Genomic DNA, 24,712 nt, shown 5'->3' with positions numbered 1-24,712 from the left:
TAAAAAAAAGCTGAACAATACAAATACATTATCTTGCAGAATATTTTAGTCATAACAGTTTCTGATAACATCATATGTCAACATTATGACAAACTTAGAGTGATTGTATCATAAAATTGAGAAGTAATACTGAAGATGTTCTCTGCGCATGTAGGAACATTGTAACTCAATTGAATATAATAATTCCTCTAGCAACTCATCCATGACTATGCATTATTTATATATCAACTAGTTTCTAATTACGGGTCTAAATAACTGCATTTTAAGCTGCCACCTATATATGTATTTAATAATTACTGTACAGTTCCCTCAACAGACAGCTGAGTGTCTGTGACTAATTAATATTATGTAAGGATTGTGTTACTCTAATTAGGACAAATAAAGTTAAAGGATGGCAGTCGTCGTGTCACGCATGTGCAGCATTTGTATTGATAAACATTGATTTTCCCATAATCCAATGCGTTTTTCTAATGAAAATCACAAGTATGAGCTTTGCTCTGGGCGCCACTTACTAATTACTGCCGACTACTCCTTCGATACCTTCTCAACACTAAAAAAATACCTAACTAAAATGCTAAAGCTTGGTATTCTCTCAGTTTGTACTAGTTGGTGTGCACAACATCGCCATCTTTGTTGATATGAGACCCATATCTCGCGTATGTGTGACACAACAACTACTGCCCTTTAAATGTCTCACACTACAATATTTATAATTTATTTTACTTGTACACATTATGATATTTACATAAATAATTCACTAACAAATGAACTTTCAAATAAAAACGGTTTGTGTTACAAAATACATTTGTCGAGATAAAGCTGAATACATTCACATGAATATAATGTTTGTTTTTTTTCTTGGCACTTTCACTTGTTCTGTTTCTTTTGCTTTACACTTATATTTGCACATTGTCATTTTATCTATTAACAATTTATTTTATGCATGTTCAGGGCCACTTTTCAAATATGGACAATATTGTATTCCCATTTATTTGTGTTTATTTGTAGTTGAATAATGATTCTGTAAAAGCAAGAGATTTATGGGTGACTAGTTTTGTGGTTCTACAAAACATCAACAAGATTGCAATATCATTTACCAGTAAAGAAATAGGTAATTTAGTTTTAATGTTATCTCAATATAACATCTTCTTCCATTATTTGCATAATTATTATTATAAACCATCACAGTCTCAAAATTTTACGGCATTTTCGACGACAGAATTTTGGGAAAGTCACAGGCACTTCATGTTGTAGGACACCACAGCAATTTTCACTGGCACATAATTTTGCGATTCTCACAAAATTCTGAAAAATTTGTTGCTTTCATTATTTGCATAATTAATACTGTTATCCGTCACAGTCTCAGGATTTTACGACATTTGTGACGACAGAATTTTGGGAAAGTCACAGGCACTTCATGTTGTAGGACACCAGAACAATTTTCCCTGGCACATAATTTTGCGATTTTCACAAAATTCTGAAAATTTGTTGCTTGCAACATTGAAACAATTCATAGTGATTCTCTGATTTCTATTCAAAGAAACAATGTAGGGAACTTTGTATGCTATATGTCTAGCAATGAAAAAAAATAGAACTTAGAGATCTGTAAAAACCATATTTGCATTCGTTCAAAATGTATTTGGGGTAAACTAATCACCAATATTGAATGCATTCCATGTTATTCATGTCATGTTTGAGCACTTTCATATGTTTACAATTTGAATGCTAAAAGATGTACAAAATGATTTTCATTGCCATTTTGGGTCCGTGTCTCTACATACATGAAAAAGCAGTAAACAATTACATCAGCCTGTGCTATGCATCTACCAATATAATCATGGTACTGCCTTTATACGTACTTTGCAGTATTCTCATAAACTCATCATATTTCAGGCAGGTTTGAACATATTTATTTGATAATGCAACTTAGTAAAACAATATTATGGTATGAATAATTGTAAAATAAAAAACCAAAATGTTTTGATTGCATACAGTATTCCTGTTGGCTAAATCATTATCTCCTTGTCTATTCTTTTATACTTTTTTTATTTTCTCTAATCTTTACCCAATATCCATCAACAATGATGACATGCTTACGTTATATTTATTCATTACAGCCATTTATGATTTGAGTTCCAAGCTTGAGTTCAATTGTCAGTATAAAGTCTATGGATTAGAGTCCACACCACTATGTATGGACTACTGGTAAGTACCATGTATAAAGTAAAAGACATCATTACTATTATTATACATCTGTTACGTAACGCCATAGGTTACAGCGTGCCGTAATTTTGCGGTATTTTACGGGGCATTTTCATCCTACCATATTAGGAAATGCGAATTCCAAATATGGAATTATTACGCACGTGAGCGTCCTCTAATAATAAAAACAAACATGGCTGCCACCAGAATTTAACCCGACTCCATACAAATAAGTTTGCTGATTCTATTCTAAACTTTTTAGATTTCGGCATTCCCATGATGTATCCTTGGTAGGAAAACATGTATAATAATAAGGTTATTACGAAGATACCTCAGAGTATGCACTCAGACAGTACGCTGTCGCATCGACCTCCACTGCGCGTCGGTCAATACTGTCGCTGTACTGTCTTCGAGCATACTTTGAGGTATCTTCGTAATAACCTCATATTATACTCTTGTGAGATTATAATGTTATAATGTTATTATAATGTCTTTATTAGTGTCATTATTCTGAATAATAAAACACTTCAGTTCCAAAGTGACTGTTATTTATCATGTAAGCTTCAGGTTAAGTCAGTAACAGCCTCTTAGAGATGATACTTTGTGTGCTGATTTAGGCTTCATTTATGCTGCCTAATTTACGTCATTCATTCTATTGTGTAAAATTACACAAATTTGTGTATATCAGGGGTGCAGCTATGTCACAGAACGTTCTATATTGGTAAAGACACGCACCACTGTACCATGTAGTTCTATGGGCTGTGTGCAAGCTGCTGTGGAATGCCGTTCAAAGAGCTGGTGAAAATAGCTAAAATTGAGGAAACAGCACAAATTTAACTTCTAAGTAATTCTTAGCAACCAAATTTATATATGTTACACATGCAGGGGTAATCTTGTTACACCGTACAAGGAAGTATCAACAACTATCCCAAAGTACAGTTTTCTTAGAGTTTTTCAGCCTTTGTTTTCACCGTTATGGTGAAAATTTCTGGTTTTCCATTCCTGAGAATTGGTGACACATTTTGAAAAAAATATTTCATTAATTCATTCTTACATTGCTGCACCATTATTTGTTTGCAGGAATGATCCGAATAATTCCAATGAAGCTATATTGGTATTTGGTGATACAAGTGGACGTGTCAATGCATTCATGTTTGTGTCAGCTAATATTGCATTATTTGATAGGCCAGCACAACCTGCTGGTGAACAAGGTAAGAAATAACAACAAATTATCACATCTCACTATTGTTACGCATGTTGTGATTGGTTGAGACTCTTGTCACATGACATTGAATAAAAATGGATATTACATGGTATATTGCCCGCCAAGTGGATATTACATGGGTATATCACACGAATGACGTCATTTAAACTACTGCGCATAACAAATTGTCGTTAGCTGCATTGGTGCTGCCCCAGTCGCTGTTTTTGGCTCTGGCATCATCAATATTATGGTCATGACCACCATCCCTTGGGCAGGCAACAAGCATGTGTTATTATTTAACTGACACCCATACAAGTTGACCTAACTATGCAGTTGAATGCTCTCCAAGCCTTGATACTAGTTTTGGGATTACATCTGTGACTTTTCAGTGATTATTAGCTCTACTGTAGACTTTGTCAAGCAGAGCTTATCATATGAGTAATTGTCCATCGCCGGCATCTGCATCAACTTTTTACTTTTTTTACTTTTGACTTTTCTTGAAAACTACAAGTCTGATTGCTTTGATACTTGGTGTATATGTAACTTGGGTAGACCTCACTTAGATTTGTTCATTTTGTGATGATATCTTCAATTCTCTAATTGAAATGTGCATTACTAACAGCCGAGCTATCTCAGCCGAGAGGCTTACCAAATCCATAACATTTATTATAAATATATATGTTGATATTTTAGTCTTTGTTTACTTATTAGTTAGCCTCTCATGTAAAGCTTAGTGATAACATTAAAATGAATGCTATTGTGCTTTTTTTTCTTCTGAGAAATCCAAGCCCTAAATATATTTATGATTGAATAAAAAACATACTGGTATAATACCATGGCTTATATCCACACAATTATGACTGGTCATTTGGTCATTCTTTTCCTCTGGGTGAACTGTTATTTTTTTTTTATTACTCAATGTTGAGGTATATGCATAATATTTCATGGCTGTGGTTGTTCACTGTCTTTAATTTTTTTTCTATCTAAAGAACAAACCACTTATGTTGATTTCAAGAAACTTTTGAAGGGAAAATTCAAAACTTGTCGTCTTGTACGGCATGATGGACATACAGAATGGACAAGACAAGGTATGTATTTTTGGGACTATCAACATTTGTCAAAATATCGAAAGTTACCATGAGATAGTTTAATTTACTTTTGTTCATATTTCATTTTGTTTATAGTGAAATATGCCCAACATTTGGAATGTTTCATATCCTGCTCTACCAGTTATGATAATGCCATGGTGTTGGGATGGGTGGAGAAAACCAAATCTAGAATGAGAATGTAAGTATATCATGTGACTGTAATCTACCAGTTATATTCAAGACAGCATACCCACATGACAGTGATCTACCAATTATATTTAAGCTAGCATAACCACATGACAGTGATCTACCAATTATATCAAAGGTTGCAAAATCACATGACAGTGATCTACCAATTACTGATTCAGAATATAATAGTTTATCAAGATGGAGTACTCACATAATCATGATCTTAGCAGTCAATAGATAATCAATAAATTACTAATCCCCTATGTGCATCTGTCTGTACATTCACCCATACCTGTATTTCGGACATGCATTTAGCCATCATTTTCAAATTTCAAACATACATTTTGGGGATACATAATGCACATATATTCATTTCAAGATTTGATTCAAAATGGATTTGATGCATGTCACTTTGTTTTGCAGATCTGTTTTAAATTGACTGGTGGCCATTTTGTTTCATGGAATGCTGTTCCAGAACCATATCTCTGACATGCCTTGACTAATCATGTTTAAATTTCATACATGCATCATACATTATGTCCCATATATATGCACATGTATTCATTTTGCTTTGTGATAAAGATGACCTTATGTCATCCATTTTAGTGCTGAAAATGTAATCATAGTCAAGCATTTCCAGAACCAGATCAGATTTCAACAAACACTGTTCTAAAGACAATTCTCCAACATTAATTATAGGACATTTGTGCACTTCAATATGAACTTACATTGAAAACAGACAGGGACTGTGTCATTTCATGACATCACATGATATAAATCTACCAATCACTAACTTGAATTTAATAATTTATTCAAGATGGAGTACTTAGTCATAGACTAACAATCAGAATAAACCAAATTATTCAAAATAGAGATTCACATGACAGTAATCTACCAATCACTGAATCAGAATATTATAATTTATGCAAGATGGAGTTCTCTTATGATGGTATTCAGAATGCACTCTTGGCTCTTGGTCATCATATATAAGGTTACCTTTTCAATAATTTTTTTCCACAGGAATAAGTTTAATATCCTGCAAGGAGTAAATGCATTTGATTATCATGAGCGTTTGAATTTAATAGGTAAGTAGTTGCATGATTTGGTGATGTTTGGATATATATCTGAGTAAATGTAACTGGCCTACCATAGAACTGACTGATAATAAGATTGGTCTACCATAGATTTGAATAAATGTGATTTTTCGACCATAAAATTGAATAAATGTGATTGGTCAACCATAGACCTGAATGATAGTGTGATTGGTCTAACATAGATTTGAATAAATTTGATTGGTCAACCATAGACCTGAATGATAGTGTGATTGGTCTACCATAGATTTGAATAAATTTGATTGGTCAACCACATACTTGAATGATAGTATGATTGGTCTCCCATAGATTTGAATAAATGTGATTGGGCAACCATAGACCTGAATGATAGTGTGATTGGTCTACCATAGATTTGAATAAATTTGATTGGTCAACCATAGACCTGAATAAATGTGATTGATCTACCATAGATCTGAATAAATGTGTATGGTCAACCATAGACCTGAATGATAGTGTGATTGGTCTAACATAGATTTGAATAAATGTGATTGGTCAACCATAGACCTGAATGATAATGAGATTGGTCTACCATAGATTTGAATAAATTTGATTGGTCAACCACAGGCTTGAATGATAGTGTGATTGGTCTACCATAGATTTGAATAAATGTGATTGGTCAACAATATACCTGAATGAGAGTATGATTGGTCTACCATAGATTTGAATAAATGTGATTGGGCAACCATAGACCTGAATGATTGGTCTCACTGGATTTTATTTTTCTGATTTATCTCTTCAGTGAAAATAAATTCCGAGTGAAAATAAATGACTTTACAGTAACTATATTTGTTTTCAGCCACTGCTGGTGTCAATCATCATGTTTGTCTATGGAATCCATATGTCATATCAAAACCTGTTGGAGTAAGTACAACCACCAAAATATTATTCAGAAAATTTAATAATAGACAAAACCTTAATGTTTCAATTATTTTAACCTTTTCACCACCAGTTCCCTCTTTTCGTCACAAATTCACAAAATACCCCCATTTATAGTCTGTTTATAGTCCTTCAGAATATTGAGTCAGAAATAGACATTTTTTCAAAAAAAAACCTGAAAATTTACTAAAATTTTGTCTGTTGGCTCCAAAATTAGGGTTCATTTCCAGAAATATGGAAAGAATATTAGAAAAAAGTGCAGACAATTTGGATGAGAAGGTCTTGTGGTGCAAAGTATATTTATTTGTTTAATGATCATTTTTTTCACTTCAGCTTTTGCGAGGTCATATGGCTCCTGTTGTACAAGTGCAGTTCAACTATTCAAGAGGACAATTATTAAGTTTTTCGAAAGATAAGGTGAGACTCCCTAGTTTTCTGATAGAAATCGACATTGAGCAATACCTGTGTGTTGTCTGCAATACTGCATTATGTCTCTGACACTGACATGTGATCTCTCTGACACTGACATGTGACCTCTCTGACACTGACATGTGACCTCTCTGACACTGACATGTGATCTCTCTGACACTGACATGTGATCTCTCTGACACTGACATCCTATCTCTCTGACACTGACATCCTTTCTCTCTGACACTGACATCGACATGTGACCTCTCTGACACTGACATGTGACCTTTCTGACACTGACATGTGACCTCTCTGACACTGACATCCTATCTCTCTGACACTGACATCCTATCTCTCTGACACTGACATGTGATCTCTCTGACACTGACATGTGATCTCTCAGACATTGACATCCTATCTCTCAGACACTGACATCCTACATGTATCTCTCTGACACTGACATGTGATCTTTCTGACACTAACCTCTCTGACACTGACATGTGATCTCTCAGACACTGACATGTGATCTCTCAGACATTGACATCCTATCTCTCTGACACTGACATCCTATCTCTCTGACACTGACCTCTCTGATACTAACATGTGATCTCTCTGACACTGACATGTGATCTCTCTGACACTGACATGTGATCTCTCTGACACTGACATGTGATCTCTCAGACACTGACATCCTATCTCTCTGACATTGACATCCTATCTCTCTGACACCGACATGTGATCTCTCTGACACTGACCTCTCTGACACTAACAAGTGATCTCTCTGACACTGACATGTGATCTCTCTGACACTGACATGTGATCTCTCAGACACTGACATCCTATCTCTCTGACATTGACATCCTATCTCTCTGACACCGACATGTGATCTCTCTGATACTGACCTCTCTGACACTAACAAGTGATCGCTCTGACACTGACATCCTATCTCTCTGACATTGACATGTGATCTCTCTGACACTGACATGTAATCTCTCTGACACTGACATGTGATCTCTCTGACACTGACATGTGATCTCTCTGACACTGACATGTGATCTCTCTGACACTGACCTCTCTGACACTGACATGTGATCTCTCTGACATTGATATACGTGTTCTCTCTATGACACTTTAAATTTACTTCACACATATATATTCAAATTTGTTTTCTAATGAACTGTTATCCTTTCCTTCAATTTGTTGATGAAAATAGGTATTAAGAATTTGGGATGTACAATTACAAGTGTGTTTACAGCGCATGGCTGGTATGTTTCCAAAGGGTCCTGATGTCTACAGTACATTGTTCTTCCATGAAGACAAAACTAGACTCTTCATCACATTCAATTATCAGCTAACTTTATTGGAAATGAAGCCTGAGGTCAAAGATCGTGTATTAAGTCATGACAAACCTGTCACCGCTGTTGTCTACAGTAATACATATAATCATGTAAGTTGAGATATAGTTATAGCTGTTGTCTACAGTAATACATATAATCATGTAAGTTGAGATATAGTTATAGCTGTTGTCTACAGTAATACATATAATCATGTAAGTTGAGATATAGTTATAGCTGTTGTCTACAGTAATACATACAATGTATAATCATGTAAGTTGAGATATAGTTATAGCTGTTGTCTACAGTAATACATATAATCATGTAAGTTAAGATATAGTAATAGCTGTTGTCTACAGTAATACATATAATCATGTAAGTTGAGATATAGTTATAGCTGTTGTCTACAGTAATACATATAATCATGTAAGTTGAGATATAGTTATAGCTGTTGTCTACAGTAATACATATAATCATGTAAGTTGAGATATAGTTATAGCTGTTGTCTACAGTAATACATATAATCATGTAAGTTGAGATATAGTTATAGCTGTTGTCTACAGTAATACATATAATCATGTAAGTTGAGATATAGTTTTAGCTGTTGTCTACAGTAATACATATAATCATGTAAGTTGAGATATAGTTATAGCTGTTGTCTACAGTAATACATATAATCATGTAAGTTGAGATATAGTTTTAGCTGTTGTCTATGGTTAACCTTAGACCAGTAAATAGAATAGTCATTGCTGTTTTGTACAGTTGTAAAACTATTGCATGCAGTTAACAGGCAGTGGTTTTGATAATGAACAATCTGCAGTCTTCTTTCTAACAGGATTGTTTTTATTCAGGTTTTAGGAATGTAGGAGTAATGGCTGTTTTGTAAATGTAAATTATCTCGTTCTAGACACAAATATTGAATATTTTAAACAATTGTTACAGGTTGTGACAGCATGTGCTGCTTCTACTGCTTATGTGTGGATGTTAGACACTGGACAGAAACTAAAACAGTTGTTGAAATGTCATGGTACATCTGAAATAACAGCACTTGCCTTGGATCAGAATGAGACTCGATTGTTTACTGGAAGCACTGATGGCACTATTAAGGTAAGTCATAGGGTTGGTATAATATGTATGGCTGTGTAAGGCTGTTCTTACTGAGATTGATCCTAATATGTTTCGTCACTTTATTGAAGTTTTACAAACTGACTTTCCTCCATGTGTGAAAAATATCCAGATTATTCTCATCTTTGTTTTGGTTTAGGTTTGGGATTTTAACGGTCACTGTCACCACACATTGAATGCAGGTGGAGGTAGTCCTGCTGATATTAGCAATATACTTGTTTTAAAACGAAGTATTCTTGTTATGGGATGGGACAGGTAAGGATATTATAATGTATAATTAGTTAATCAAGGGTTTTGAAAATAATTTTTGAGAAAGTTGGTCATAAATCATATGTCGATATTCATTGGTTTATTATGTAGAATGATAGGCTAATGTATTCTTTCGTGTGTTACAGTGACATACTTTATCTTTTCTTTCCTGGAATATTCAAGGACTGTTAAATAAACTAAATAACAATTCATTTCAAAAATGTAGATATAATTTGTACAGTGGAGACATGGCTTGATAAAAATACATAACCAAATGTGATTATACCAGGTTTTAATACATTTCACTTAGTGAGAAAAAATACTGCACATTTTGGTAGAAGTGGGGGAGGTGCATCAGTGTTTGTTAAAAAGTGGTGTGAACCAGGAGTGACCAGTGATATATTTTGAGAAACTTGTCCTATTAGTTTTTCAAAATTCACTATTTTTAGAAAAATTCCATAGAGCACAATGTTAAAGAAAAATGGCATTGTTTGACATTTTTTAAAACCCAGATTTTTGAAATAATTGAAGACAACAAAAAGGACCCCATTATTCACAATATACCTTACTACAATTTGAGATTTGGCTTAATAATTTCTTGTATTTTCTGGTATTATTGTCCCTGCATCAACTGTGGTTGATCCCATGAAAGTACTGTCAAACACTTTGATATAGCTATACATGCCATTCAGTGAATTTGACTCAATGCATGAATAAACAGAATCTTAATTTAGCTAAAGTGTCAACAATTGTGAGAATTATTGTGAGAATATACTTTATTTTAAATTAGCTTCATTATGAATTAGTAAAATTACAGATTAGCCACTTTAGCAAAAATTACATGCCAGCTCAACTCCTAAGAATATGATTTATTTATTTTTGGTGGTAAATAACAAAATACAATATTACACCATGGCTATTTGTTATCTTTCTCATATGATAGATATAGTAAAAGCAGTATATTATAAGAGGATCTTTGTCCTCATCTTTGATGTTGCATTTTGTTTTTTTGGCTACACTAAATTTTTTGTATTTTTGTTCTCAGGTTTTTGACTGTATTCCGTGATACCCAGTTTTCACAGTTTCACATTGAGCCATCAGAATGGAAAGGAGGACAGGTAATATTTATATTCTGTTATTTTACTCTGTCATCTTAACAAAGAGTACTGTTCATTCTTATACAAAAATCAACCATTTCTGCCATTCTGAACATATGTGACAGGGGTGTTCAAACTTGGTATACTTTATTGGACCCTTGGTGCATGTCATCTGGAAACCATTTTGTTTCCAAAAAAACTGACATGTCTGGCCATTTTTAGTGATAAAAATCATCAAAATCAATTATTTATTTGCATATGTGCATTAATTTTCACAATGCACATGATGTGAATGAAGGGGAAGGTTGTTGTCATTGACAACAGTATTGTTGATGCTGTCCCAATGGTGGTTACAATAACTCAAAACATTTATATATATTTGACTGATTTCAAATCCTGAGAAGTCACACCCATTGTTTTTGAACAATTAAGAACCAAAAATTCATCATTTCCCATATGTGTAGATGCTCTCATAGAAGCCGCATCCCCTCTGTTGCATTGTACCATTTTAATAGAAGCCATAACTTCAAATACAGATTTTACAGTACTACTAATGTACTAATGTGAATGTGATATCATAGACATGCTCCAGTTGGCACAGGTACTATACCCATACTCATATTTGGATATCAAGATGTTCATGATCTTTCTTTTTTATACTCATTTCATAGGAACATCAAGATGATATTTTGGCATCTGCATTTATGAGTCCCAATGTATTATGTACTGGTAGTTATGATGGTGAAATTGTTATATGGAATACTAATTCTGAAGTGGCTTCCCGACATCTTAGACAAAGATTTATTAGAAAGGCTCTTAAGTCTAGGGGAGAAACACGTGTGCAAACCAGAGGGGTAAGTTCAGTTATACTCTAACTGTTCTGTGAAACAGCCTCCTGCTTTGTAAAACCCAAGTTTTTAAACTTACTATTAACAATAATTTAAAAACAAAGTATAGTTGTACTCTCTGTTACCAAATGATCAAAGATCAAATAATTTAAATAGGCATGTGTTCCACTTTGAGTATGGTTTGCTGTGAATGATGATGTATGTCTTCTGGAGTATGTGCACTTAGAATTGTCTCTTCTGTCTCTGTTAATTACATTGTTGCAATTTAGTACTTCCCAAAGCAATATATCATACAGTATCTTCTGTATATGACTATTTGAGGAAATCTGCCAAATATAACCTTCCTAATCTATGTCATTTTGAAGTTTTAGGATTTACTTAGATCATAGCCTTTCTCTGTCAGGGAGTGCACATACCAATATGGCAACACTCAGATTTTACGGAAGCCATTAGAGATGTTTGCTGAGATGCCCATCGTAAACTGATACCTGTCAAAATAGTCAAATAGTTTTGGGCACTTTTAAAAATGTTTGCTTTGAAATTAGGTGCCCTAAGAATACCTATAGGTTTACCAGTGGAGTGCAGTGGGGAAAAAATTAATTAAACTGTAAAACTATCAGAGCCTTCACCACTAGTTTTTGTAAACAACAGTTACTGTATTTTTGTATAGGCTGACTCCAGTAGACAAGGAACTCAGGGTGGAAGACGACCATCTATGCAAGTAGGTAGAGGTAGTCGTCCACCTACACATGGCAGAGTGTCTGTTGTACAAGCACCACTATCTAGAGGCAACACATTGACTTCTATGCCAGGCAATCTATCAAGGGAAGCTACAAGAATATCTGGGGGTGGCGATGATGAGGTATGAAATCATTCTAGTTTTTATTATATTATTTGCTTTAATTGTTTATATTATTTAATGTTAATTGTTACTTTATATAGTCTATTAAAAGCACATGTATTTATTTATAATCAATCAATCAATCAACCAATCAATAAAATATTTATTTTACCTAAAAATGTACATTAATTTGTAATTGGACATGTACCAACCAGCATTGTCAGTGATTATAAGTCTCTGTTCAGATGAAGTCCCAAACTTATAGATTCATCTGTGTGTGTCCATGCATGCACCCATTCATGCATTTGTCCATTTCTACCCTTTTGCAAATGAATTTAACGTGGATAAATTTTGTTCAAATTTGGTACATACTAAAAGATTTTCCAGAGCCTTTAATTTATCTCATGTCTTAAATGATTGTATTTACTTCTTGTGAATACTTATGATTGCACATATATTTTGTTACTGTGCACATATAGTATATAATTTTACAGTGAAAAAGTACAATGTCATGTTATGACTTGTTATAATATTTCATAGAAACACCATGTACAAGTTTTAGATGTATATAGACACTTATAAGATACTCCCAACTCATCTCAACCGGAGATTGAATACATTTTTAAAACATCTCAGAACAGAATATTTCCTGAGATGTTCATTGCTGGATTATTCCTGTAGTTAAAATAACCATTCTATATAATTACAAGCAAATATAGATTCTGAATATGGCATTTCATATTACTGTATATTTGACATTATTTATTTTTTTACCACAGGACTATGGTCATGCTGTTACCAGACTTGCTTTCCTAGAGGCTAGAAAGAGCTCGTCTGCAGCTGGCGGGGCTAACCTAGTGTCCTGTGGTGGTAATGGATGGGTTAGATTTTGGAACACTGCCAAGAATGCCTTAATAGGAGAGTTTGTTGCACACCAACATGTAAGCAGTATTATTATGGCTGTTGATGAACAATCTCATGTTCTCATTACGGGAGATACTGAAGGTTTTGTTAAAGTCTGGAACATTCAGGAATATTGTCTAAGAAGCTCTAATGAACTTATTACAGAACCTCCACGTATGTATACAATTATTATATTAGATTTATATCTATGCATTGGATTCTAATAACACATCACCAATGGCGATAATAATTTAGATTTGGCCACAATAATTTGTGCCACTTTTGCCACCAATGGCTACCTGTAATTTCAAACCATGAATTATTCTATGAAAATTGTTATCATTTAAAAGATGACGTCATCCACAGAAATAAGACATCAGGAATACATAATGCATGATATAAAATGTATTTAGCATATTTCAATTTCTAATTTTTTGACAAATTCATAATTATTGAACTTGCTAATACAATTTTAAATTACATTGGTTTCCACTAACCCTTTGCCAGTCATCAGTGGTGAAATTTATCTAGATTTGGATATAAATTGTGCTACCGATGCCTAAGAGTATATCAAACCATGAATTATTCTATGAAAATATCATCATTTAAAAGAATGTCATCACCCACAGAAATGTAATTAAACATCACAAATGCATATGAAGTATATGTAGTAGATTTCAATTTCCAATTTTCTAACAAATTCATAATTTTTCATTAACACCTGGTCCATTATCTTTCTTGTGTATTTAAATCACAATTATCAAATACATTATAATTGTGTTTTGTTCTCTTTATAGAAATGATGGTTACCTGGCAACCACATGCAGACACAATTAATTCCTTACAGTTGTGTGTACGCAATGAAAGACTTCTTATCATTTCGGGATCTTCTGATTGCAGTGTTGCATTATGGGATATATATGGCAATCATATTGGTGTCTTTGGTCAGGTGAGTTGCTGTGTTGCATTATGAGTTCTCTACAGCTGTTATAATGGTGTACATTAGAACTATTTGAAATGCAACATTATACATGTTGCCCTGCCTCAAATTGACTAGTTAACTAAATTTTATTTTGACTAAAATACTTATTTATTTTTAGGAAGACCACTGGAAAATCCTACCCTATGAACCGCCGCAAGAAGAAGAAGAGATTGAGGAAGTGGTAGGTAAAACTGACCAATCTTTGGCAACTATGGTCAACATTATTTAAATAACTATGGTCACATGATCTATATTATCCAATAACATCATTTGGTTCTCTTTAATGAATATTTCAGCCAGTCAGTGATGTGTAGTTTAGTTATGATTTAAATAATATTGCATGCTTGATTTTCTTTCATCACTATCATCATAATCGCCATCGTCATTTTTATCGTCATCAGTGTATTTCACCATCTTCACAGCCATTATCATGTAGATCATCCGTAATTGGTGACCAATATACAGAGGTACAAAGTTCAGAGTTCAAAGTTCATATATGCACAATATCTGCACCAAGTAATAACACCAAATGACTTGCCCAGGTTCTTTTTCGTTTCTACTTGCACCTTACTCGGCTCTTGGCAAAAGCCAATGCTGACTAATTTGAGTTCAAAGCCTTGCTTTCAGAAACCCTGATTTGCTGCTAATTCATTCCATCAATGTGAAAGTGAGGCTTGGATTACAAATAGTCAGTAATGGAGCAGCATTATAAGATTGAATTTCTGTAAAGGCTTTATTTGACCTATACAGATTGTGCCTACAACATTTTATTAATGATTTATTGTTTACCCTTATTAGTAGAACTTCTGGGCGAGTTGTATTCCACTTTCTAAATAATGCACGCCAATCTCTCTATTTCTTATTGTACCTACATATCATAAGGTAATCTAAGTATAATATTGTACTTTGAGTAACATTTGTCCTTTGCCAATGCCACAAATACTCTTCTCCATTCTTTTAGAATCAGATGAGGTTTCTGATTCTCTGTCCCCAAGCTTTTTCATTATAGATGTGGTAGGCCAGAATCGTCAGTATAAGCCAGTATGTCCCTCTGCATGCCAGACTGCTACATATGATATTCCTGGATGCACTTTACAGGGCACAATTACAACTGTACCTTTCCTCCTCACTTGGGTGACAGACTATACAGATAATACATTGTTGCATGTTGTTGACAACTCATTCTAGTTTCCAATTCTCAGGAAAGTCTGAACCATCACTTTTGGCTTTATTGGTGTTTTTTTAACATATTCTGTCAGGTTTTGTGTCTCCAAGAGGTGGTATGTTAACAACGTGGTGAAGGGTTCTTTTCTTGCTAGTAGCCAGGTCGTATAACTTCCTGTAGTAGAACTGTTTGCCTCAGTGTAGGCTAGCTTACCTGCACCTGACTGTCAATTTGCTGGGGTAAAGCATTATTTACTTGAATGTAGATCTAGTATTAACCTGGGTGAATGTCATGAACTACATCTCACATTTTTTTATTCCAATTTGATCATCAACATGCTGGGATGTCTTGCAGGCCCACTATGGATAAAATCAAGTGAGACTAAAGAAGAATTCTCAAATTCTCGCTGTTTTATTGACAATATTGTTTTCTGGCCATTGTATTTTCACCAATGATGCTAGTTGCATTAGATTAACTATTCTTAGTGTCAGTTTCTCACTTTAGTCTCACACTTTTATAGTAGATTGTACAATCTCTCAAATAAAAGACTAATTTTATGTTTTTAAGATAGCTAACTCCCAGGATGCCTAGCTTCCTTCTGGGAGATTCCATTGATCGATTGGGATGTTTGGTAGGGGTGTTCAAATGTGGTCATATGAGGGTACTTCAGAGAAATAAGTAATTTGCATAAACATAAGCCCAATGTTAATAGATCTATGCGAATGACACTTTTACCTTCTGAAGGGAAAAGTTATTTTTTGCTAGGGTTATTCTGTTGTAAAATAATGACTTACAAAATGTATATGTGAAGATTTCCTAACAATGAAGATATGCATTCTCTTGGGGTGAATATCTAACATTCACTTAGCCCTGACACTCCCCAATTTGCTTTTAATGTTTTGATTAATTAGTCAGTTGAATGTTTTAAAAAGCTAGCCAATCATAATGGTCAACACATAAAGTTTTCATAGTTGTGATTTGTCAGTGATTTCACCAGTCTATAATCAATAATCCTATATGCTACTGTGTCATTGCATGTTTACCTCATCACCTAGCACATATTGTATCCATACCCATTGCACAACTGATTTTAACATTCCAACTTTTAACCTTTAATAATTTCTTGGTTCACTACTTATATAACATATTGTTGTATCTTTGTTGCTGGTAATGCTATCAGTTAGCAGACAAGGATGGTATAATACAGGTATTCAGTTGAAATGTGGTGTTTGTCTTGTCACATGTGTGAGATATGAGTCACATATTAACAAACATGGTGCTCATCAACAAATCCCCCAAAAATACTGTATTTAACTAGGTAATTCCTGGGATGATTGAAATGCATCAAATAACTCTAAGTCTCATCAAAGTCAGTGTTTAGTGCACATCATGGTCAGATCAAAACTCTGATTCATGCTTGCCATATCGGAAAAACACATTGGATTGTCACCATTTATCCAAACTCACACATGTGTGGCACGACAACTACCGCCCTTTAATATCATAACTGTATAGTTATATATAGAATAACTGGTCAGTGCTATAAAGAAGAATTTCATGTTGACTTATATATATGTAGCTTGAATCTTGATACTGTGTATGTTCATTTAAACATTATGGCCGACCAGTGACCTTTTTTTTTGTATTCATTTTAATTTATGTTTAATGCACCTTGCCATATGCACAACTGTTCTAAGTATGGAGTAGACAAGTTTTATTATATCCAGTGTAATGAAAGTTATGGTTTGGATCAACATTACTGTATGAATCCTTACTTTAAACGCTTTAGTTCAGTGATTTATTTGATTTAATAATGTCAGAGGAACTTAAATTAATGACAGGGACTATGTCATTCACAGAAGGAGGATGAAATCATTGAGTCTGATGAGGAGAGTTTCACAACAGAAGACAGTGAATGGGAACCTGGTGATTATGATCCTGATTTTAAAATTAACACATGGGATGAAACTAGACTTGGTATGTATTACCGGGGTATAAACATTTATAACATACATTACATTACAGTGTGGTTACTTAGATCAATATCACCAGATATATGATATCCTACTATTGTGAGGTCACTTAGGGCAATATCACCAGATACATGATATCCTACTATTGTGAGATTACTTAGGGCAATATCACCAGATATATGATATCCCACTAGTGTGTGGTTACTTACTTTTAGGGGAATTTTTATATAAATCATTCATTTTAAGAAATGAGCCTTTGGATATAATACCTTGACTCTTTTTTTTCTATTTCTTACGTTATCATACTTTGATATTATTTTAATCACTTATATATTTATTGCTGTAAACCAATAGAACATTTGTAATTCTAAGGATGCAATAAAGTTATTATTATTATTATTATTATTATTATTATTAGGGTAATATCACCAGATATATGGTATCCCACTAGTGTGAGGTTACTTAGGGCAATATCACCAGATATATGATATCCCACTATTGTGAGGTTTCTTAGGGCAATATCACCAGATATATGACTAGCCAACTAGTGTGAGGTTACTTAGGGCAATATCACCAGATATATGGTATCCCACTAGTGCGAGGTTACTTAGGGCAATATCGCCAGATACATGATATCCTACTATTGTGAGGTTACTTAGGGCAATATCACCAGATATATGATATCCTACTAGTGTGAGGTTACTTGGGGTAATATCACCAGATATATGATATCCCACTATTGTGAGGTTACTTAGGGCAATATCACCAGATATACTTGTATGATATCCCACTATTGTGAGGTTACTTAGGGCAATATCACCAGATATACTTGTATGATATCCCACTAGTGTGAGGTTACTTAGGGCATTATCACCAGATATATGATATCCCACTAGTTCAAGGTCACTTAGGGCAATATCACCATACACTAGCTGTATCATACTGACATGATGGTGTCTAGAAACTGTGTAAAGTGTATTATTTGTCATTGTATTAACGTTTAAATCATTGTGATATATACTAGCCTATTCTGCTGCACTATTGCAGGTAAAGAATATAAAGAACTAAGAGTAACCAAAAGAGAAAGACGTCAGCCAACTACTATACCTGATTTACCATATTTACATTGGGAGACAACTGGACAACCTCCAGCTGGACCATATGCAGTAAGTTAACACATTACAGTCTACTTCCACTCTTGATTATATCATTTTGTCTTTTTGATATTTTAATATATTCATCACAAAAATATTGACTGTATTTGGAGACTATCACCTCATATCTGACAGAGGATTTATACTAGTTCGCCTGTTGTGTGATTTCAATGTTTCTGCAATATTTGCCATTAAATTAATTGTTAGATTCTAGTATGCATGACTTCATAACAACTTGCACTGTTGTCATCATCACTAGTTTTTCATGTAGTTACAATAACTTAAACTAATATAAACCATATCTATATATTATCTCACTTGTTGGCACAATTTCGTTTGCATATGTTTAAAAATGTTGTTTGAAAAAAGCCATTAAAATGTACAATGTGTTATAGTGGCGTTAAGTTACCTTTAGTTATTCTGAATTCTCTATGTGTACCTACATGTATATTTATTGTAGATATTTTGAATTACATGATTACTATTATTATACATCTGTCACTGAAACGCCATAAGTTCCAGCGTGCCATAATTTTGCAGTATTTTACGGGGTACTTTCATCCTATCATATTAGAAAATGCGAATTCCAAATATGGAATGATTACGTGCGTAAGCGTCTTCTAAAATAAAAACAAACATGGCTGCCACCAGGGTTTGACGGGACTCTACACAAAGAAGTTCACTGATTCTGCTCTATACTTTTTGGATTTCGACTCGAACAGTACGAAGTGCATGGGTCTACACTCCTGCTGTACTGTCTTTGTGCATACTTTGAGGTATCCTCGTAATAACCTCATAAAATAATGCTGAATATGTCTATAGAAATATTCAGCTTTAGTGCCAGGTCCAAAAATTAATATGTTCCTAGATTTGACGCTTGCAGAATTTCTAAAAAAATTGTACTGGTGGTTGTGGAGGGGGGTATATGTAACTTTGTGCTCAGCTTGGCCATTGATGTCTCTGTTGTGTGATACAGAAATAGGAGATCTGAATTTTCATATCCATGTGTGAAAATTTTTCAGAAATTGTTTTACTTTCTACCGCTGGTTTTCATTTTAAAAATATGTGGAACAAGTCTTATTATTGTCTTGATATGATATAAATCATGACTTGAAGGAATTAAGATTTCAAGACGTATATCTTGTGAGAGAGTGTGATCAATGTCTTTGTTATTCTTACTGATAAATATTACTTTTCACAAGCAGCGGGATAAACACAAACCAACTTTATGGACACAGGTTTGTTAATATACTCATGTCAGGACTATATGTATAGTATAATCAATTATAATTACTTATTTTAATCTTTATTTTAAAAAGCATGTATTCAGCTTTGTTATTGCAAGATTGTATGCTTTTCTACTATTTGCTGTATGGCTGCTTTGGTGTCATCAATATTATTGGTCATGACTACCATCCTTTGGGCTGGCAACAAATCGTGATATTGCTATCACAAATGTGTTGTTATATCTTCTCCGTAGGAGACAATAGATAAGTGTTCTAATATTGACAAAAAGTCTGCCATTCAATAAAATATAATCATTTTCTTGTAAAATTGTTGATAACCAAAATAATTTTGTGTTCACTTTCTTAAATTGACCAGGAAACCATAGTTATTGTAACATTGGTAAAATCTGGATGTTTTCATGTATGAGCAAATTTCTACTCTAACAGTAAATTTCATTTGGTGTCAAACTGTTAAGATGTGAATTGTTATGTGTTTTCTATATTTTTTGTAGGCATTGGGTACATCAGAACTTGATGATGTTGCTGTTCTTAGTAAACCAGACTTTGTGACCCATCCACATAGATATTTCAGTGATCCAGATGACCCATCCTTTAAAGTGGAAAAATTACCTCATATTGCAGATAGTAAGTAGATTTCACATATTACAGATAGTAAGTTATTCCAATCACCATTTATTGTAGTAACAAAAAGAAGATTTCACATATTCCAAATAGCTATTCCAGTTTTTCATATTAGTCGTATGATGATGTTGTAGACACTGATTTGCATATTAGCCATATATGGTGATGTTGTCAATACTGATTTGCATATCAACTACTATGTATTGATATTGTAGACATTGATTTGCATATTAGACATATGATATTGTAGACGTAGGTTATTATAGACATGTTATTATAGGTATTGATTTGCATATTGGTCACATGGTGAATATTGCAAATATTAATTTGCATATTATCCATATATGGTGATATTGCATATTTTTAATCAACCATATATGGTGATATTGCAAATATTAATTTGCATATTAGCCATATATGGTGATATTGTCTACATTGATTTGCATATTAGTCATATATGTGATATTGTATACATTGATTTGCATATTAGCCATATATGGTGATATTGTAAACATTGATTTGCATATTAGTCATATATGTGATATTGTATACATTGATTTGCATATTAGCCATATATGGTGATATTGTAGACATTGGTTTGCATATTAGCCATATATGTGATATTGTATACATTGATTTGCATATTAGCCATATATGGTGATATTGTAGACATTGGTTTGCATATTAGTCATATATGTGATATTGTATACATTGATTCGCATATTAGCCATATATGGTGATATTGTAGACATTGGTTTGCATATTAGTCATATATGTGATATTGTATACAATGATTTGCATATTAGCCATATATGGTGATATTGTAGACAATGATTTGCATATTAGTCATATATGGTGATATTGTAGACATTGATTTGCATATTAGCCATATATGGTGATATTGTAGACATTGATTTGCATATTAGCCATATATGGTGATATTGTAGACATTGGTTTGCATATTAGTCATATATGTGATATTGTATACATTGATTTGCATATTAGCCATATATGGTGATATTGTAGACATTGGTTTGCATATTAGCCATATATGGTGATATTGTAGACATTGATTTGCATATTAGCCATATATAGTGATATTGTAGACATTGATTTGCATATTAGTCATATATGTGATATTGTAGACATTGATTTGCATATTAGTCATATATGTGATATTGTAGACATTGATTTGCATATTAGTCATATATGGTGATATTGTAGACATTGATTTGCATATTAGCCATATATGATGATATTGTAGACATTGGTTTGCATATTAGTCATATATGTGATATTGTAGACATTGATTTGCATATTAGCCATATATGATGATATTGTAGACATTGGTTTGCATATTAATCATATATGTGATATTGTATACATTGATTTGCATATTAGCCATATATGTGATATTGTAGACATTGATTTGCATATTAGCCATATATGATGATATTGTAGACATTGGTTTGCATATTAGTCATATATGTGATATTGTATACATTGATTTGCATATTAGTCATATATGGTGATATTGTAGACATTGGTTTGCATATTAGCCATATATGGTGATATTGTAGACATTGGTTTGCATATTAGTCATATATGGGATATTGTATACATTGGTTTGCATATTAGTCATATATGTGATATTGTATACATTGATTTGCATATTAGTCATATATGGTGATATTGTAGACATTGGTTTGCATATTAGTCATATATGGGATATTGTATACATTGGTTTGCATATTAGTCATATATGTGATATTGTATACATTGATTTGCATATTAGCCATATATGATGATATTGTAGACATTGGTTTGCATATTAGCCATATATGTGATATTGTAGACATTGATTTGCATATTAGTCATATATGTGATATTGTATACATTGATTTGCATATTAGCCATATATGTGATATTGTATACATTGATTTGCATATTAGTCATATATGTGATATTGTATACATTGATTTGCATATTAGCCATATATGGTGATATTGTAGACATTGGTTTGCATATTAGCCATATATGTGATATTGTAGACATTGGTTTGCATATTAGTCATATATGTGATATTGTATACATTGATTTGCATATTAGCCATATATGTGATATTGTATACATTGATTTGCATATTAGTCATATATGTGATATTGTATACATTGATTTGCATATTAGCCATATATGGTGATATTGTAGACATTGGTTTGCATATTAATCATATATGTGATATTGTATACATTGATTTGCATATTAGTCATATGGTGATATTGTAAACATTGATTTGCATATTAGCCATATATGGTGATATTATATACAATGATTTGCATATTAGTCATATATGGTGATATTGTAGACATTGGTTTGCATATTAGACATGTATGATGATAATATCTTGATACTTATACTTGTTGCCAATGCCATGAACTAAAGGATGTTTTCAAATTGACAAAGGTATTTTATTTTGGATCATACCCCCTCCTTTGTACACGAAAGTATTAAGATAATTTTGACAGACTGAAAACACACACAAAATTATTTTTAACTATGAAAATAAAAAATTTGACCTTCTTCCCAAAAACAAAATAATTTTGGCACATATTCAACAATTTGAAAACATCCCTAATTTTTTCTCTATATTGTTTACATAACATATTTATTTTAGTTTTTTTCAGATGGAACATGAAGTCTTAACTTTTATTAATTTCTTATCTCTACAGCTAGCACTCTTTATAACTGTGTTCATTTCCAATGATGTTACAATTTTCCCAGCATCCTTTCCTATTATGCCGTACTTGTTGTTCCCTTAAGGTGCACTGTACTGCTATGGGGTAAATAAGATACATGAATACCCAGTTGAAACCCACCCAACCACCCACTTACACCCTCATACCAACCTAGCCAGTTAAGGTAGAGATGCAGTTTACCTGACAGGTATTTTAATTAGTTAATTAGGAAACCAAGATGACCTCCCTTGTCCACAAAACTATATATTTTCAGAAAGCTTATTGTATGAATTTTAAAATTTTGTTAGTATTTTTTTTTCTATGGACACTGTAGTTTGAAATATGCACAAAAATGTGCTCTTTTGGTCAAAAGCGATTTAAGAAAAATTAGCTTTTAAACCATGCTCTTGTTTCCTGTCAAAATTGGTTTATTGGTACATCTGTTTACTATGAAGAAAGTGCCGTCTTGAAAACTGTCTACCAGTTGTCAATTTTGCAGGGCAGCAGCTTAAATTTCACTACTTAAAGTTTATGCATAAATTAACACCCAGGCTAGTTGTCTGTACGATTGTTGTAACTCTGTTCAACCAAAAACAATGCCCTGACGGCGGTTTGAAGATAAACACATTGTCAATCGTTTGTGAAAATTTCAAAACAAAAGGTCAAAGCGTCTGAGAGCTATTTTTTTTAAAGTTCTGGGATGTGCACTAAAAAGAAGCTGAGATAATTGCTAATTTACATAACAATTCACTCAGTAAGAAGTTTGCTAAAAATGCTCATAATTAAAATGGCTGTAACAGTTTTGTTAAAAGTTAAATATAGTGCATAATATGGAAATCCCGTCATTTCCTTTTTTCACCATGTTTCTTTTTTATTATTTATGTACAGCGTTGCTAAATCTTGCTAAGCATTCAAAAAAAAGAATGTTTGTACCTGTTATCTATATTTTAAAATCGTTTTTTGAGTATGTTCCACTATTCACAATTCTACAAAATTTTAACAGTCTATAGTCAAGACTGTTTGGATAATAAAAAGCAAAAAAAAAAAAAAAAAAATTTCACTCCCAAGTGCCCATGAACCTGCATCTCTACCTTAAATTCATAACTCAGTTCACTCTAAACCCACCAAATCCCACCCACTGACATCCTCATACCAACACAGATCCACAATGGAGTTCACATTCAACCCACCAAATCCTAACCACTAAATCGGGTGACCCGGCACTTCAGAACCTGAGCATTCAGTCAAAGCACTAAGGTTATATCCTCAAACCAAATAAGCTACCTTCTTTCCCAACAAATGGCTTTATCTGTTTATATTTTGCATAATTATTCTATCTTTAGTTAAATTGTTACCTTT

General features: G+C 33.1%; 1 protein-coding gene across 1 annotated transcript in view; it reads left to right on the top strand.

Annotated features, from left to right (window-relative positions):
• LOC102803374 (cilia- and flagella-associated protein 337-like) overlaps positions 1-24,712 on the top strand; it is a 38,932-nt gene that overhangs the window by 11,272 nt on the left and 2,948 nt on the right. Inside the window, exons 8-30 of the mRNA XM_085505343.1 lie at positions 1,009-1,111; positions 2,118-2,205; positions 3,283-3,413; positions 4,396-4,494; positions 4,591-4,693; positions 5,704-5,768; positions 6,592-6,656; positions 7,005-7,088; positions 8,293-8,526; positions 9,356-9,520; positions 9,678-9,793; positions 10,833-10,905; positions 11,556-11,738; positions 12,403-12,594; positions 13,353-13,650; positions 14,274-14,425; positions 14,577-14,639; positions 14,860-14,925; positions 16,804-16,830; positions 17,483-17,600; positions 18,644-18,762; positions 19,956-19,988; positions 20,489-20,621. Of these exons, the coding sequence (XP_085361469.1) occupies positions 1,009-1,111; positions 2,118-2,205; positions 3,283-3,413; positions 4,396-4,494; positions 4,591-4,693; positions 5,704-5,768; positions 6,592-6,656; positions 7,005-7,088; positions 8,293-8,526; positions 9,356-9,520; positions 9,678-9,793; positions 10,833-10,905; positions 11,556-11,738; positions 12,403-12,594; positions 13,353-13,650; positions 14,274-14,425; positions 14,577-14,639; positions 14,860-14,925; positions 16,804-16,830; positions 17,483-17,600; positions 18,644-18,762; positions 19,956-19,988; positions 20,489-20,621 (2,710 nt within the window). The remainder of the gene's footprint in view (positions 1-1,008; positions 1,112-2,117; positions 2,206-3,282; positions 3,414-4,395; positions 4,495-4,590; positions 4,694-5,703; positions 5,769-6,591; positions 6,657-7,004; positions 7,089-8,292; positions 8,527-9,355; positions 9,521-9,677; positions 9,794-10,832; positions 10,906-11,555; positions 11,739-12,402; positions 12,595-13,352; positions 13,651-14,273; positions 14,426-14,576; positions 14,640-14,859; positions 14,926-16,803; positions 16,831-17,482; positions 17,601-18,643; positions 18,763-19,955; positions 19,989-20,488; positions 20,622-24,712) is intronic.

Source organism: Saccoglossus kowalevskii, chromosome 11 (genome assembly GCF_978046115.1).
Source record: "Saccoglossus kowalevskii chromosome 11, keSacKowa6.1, whole genome shotgun sequence".
Lineage (NCBI taxonomy): Eukaryota > Metazoa > Hemichordata > Enteropneusta > Harrimaniidae > Saccoglossus > Saccoglossus kowalevskii.
The sequence above is the reverse complement of the archived record's forward strand: the minus strand, read 5'-3'. Positions and strand labels throughout refer to the sequence as shown.